The sequence below is a fragment of the Plasmodium gonderi genome, assembly GCF_002157705.1.
Source record: "Plasmodium gonderi DNA, contig: Pgo-contig_688, whole genome shotgun sequence".
Taxonomy (NCBI): Eukaryota; Apicomplexa; class Aconoidasida; order Haemosporida; family Plasmodiidae; genus Plasmodium; species Plasmodium gonderi.
Window position 1 is genome coordinate 1 of NW_021629464.1, and position 1504 is coordinate 1504.

At 19.9% G+C, this 1504-nt stretch overlaps 1 protein-coding gene across 1 annotated transcript; it reads left to right on the forward strand.

The window, feature by feature from the left end:
* Positions 1 to 48: 48 nt before the first annotated feature.
* Positions 49 to 832, forward strand: PGO_004105 (Plasmodium exported protein, unknown function; the record flags this gene model as incomplete). Its single annotated transcript, XM_028691421.1, has 2 exons — positions 49 to 123; positions 236 to 832. The coding sequence occupies 2 exons, from the start codon at positions 49 to 51 to the stop codon at positions 830 to 832; spliced, it is 672 nt and encodes a 223-aa protein (XP_028547222.1).
* Positions 833 to 1504: the final 672 nt, after the last annotated feature.

Sequence of the window (1504 nt, forward strand, 5' to 3'; positions counted from 1 at the left end):
TTTTATTTCTTTTATTTTTATGATAATTTCATTTATTTACCAAAAAAGATGAGAAAAAATTCAATTTACATTAAAATATTTACCCTAAGTCATCTAACTTGCACATATCCTTATCCCAATGAGGTATTATAATAACATGCCTTAATACATATATCTTTTTATAATATTATTTAAACATATATGAATCCATGATTACTATGAATTTATATTATAATAATAGCTTCACTTTATTCAGACTCTATTTGGAAAATATATATGTAACATACACTATGATAATAATGCATTACTCATAAGAAAGGAACGCTTATTGTCAAATAATCAGGGAAAGGAGTCTAAAAAAGAAAAAGTAAAAAATTATATAGAATCTGATCCCAATAATAAAAAAAGAAAAAATGAATCTGAAGTTATGCCAAAATTTACACAAATTAAAAACTGTAGTATCATAGATTTAATATTGAAAACTCTAAAAAACAAGTCTGTACAAAGAAAGGTTGAACCCTTTAGGCAAAAAGTTTTCAATTATCTAGATAAATATTATAAATATCAAGAAAATGGAAATACGCCTAGAAATACATTTAAAATGACCTTACATGCAATGTGTCATTTAAGTGTTCTTTCTTTCTTTTTTTTGATGATTTCTGGGTTATCCCATATAATATTTTTTATAGTTCTTTTTTTTTTGAGGTCTATGGAAAATAAACATTTTTTATTAATATTTTTGGCTCAAGGAATTTGTTTTATATATTTTACACAATTTATAATAATTTTATTAGAATTTATTCCTACATTCGTAAATGTTTCAAAGTATCATAGATTAAATAAAGGAAAGTAAAATGTAAGTGATAGTAATACTATTGCTTCGAAGAAACCAATATTCATAAAAATTTCATATTATTATATATAATGTTGCTCTTTTTTTTGCATATTTTTAAAATTTTTTTAATTTTGTGTAATTTTTGTTTGGTTAAGTATATATGGTTTTCCTACTATTATAAAAATTTCAATATATATTTGCTTTAAATTTATCTCATAACTATTGTATTCTTATATACTATACATACAAATTTATGTAAATGATTATTTTTATTTTATTTCTATATATAATTATAAAGTAAACTAATATATATTTTTCATTTTTAATAAACCTTAATATATTATTATCTACTTAGAAATTTTTTTTTTATAATAATTCCTTATGTAGTTAATAACTATATATATCATATGTAATATGAACTATAACTTATAGTGTAAACATTTTTAATAATTATATAATGTAATAATCTGAACCATTCTTATATTATATATATTAACAGTTATTTTATGGTATGCTTTATGAAAGCGTTTGTTTCTAATGTGTTTAGTTTATTTATATGAGACACCTCCTGTTCCTTTTTTATAAGCTATTTTATTAATGTTATTTTTATAAGCTCATTTCTTTATATTGCTCTTCCATAAGTACTAATTGAAGATTAATAATTCTATTTATATAATAATTATTTAAAAT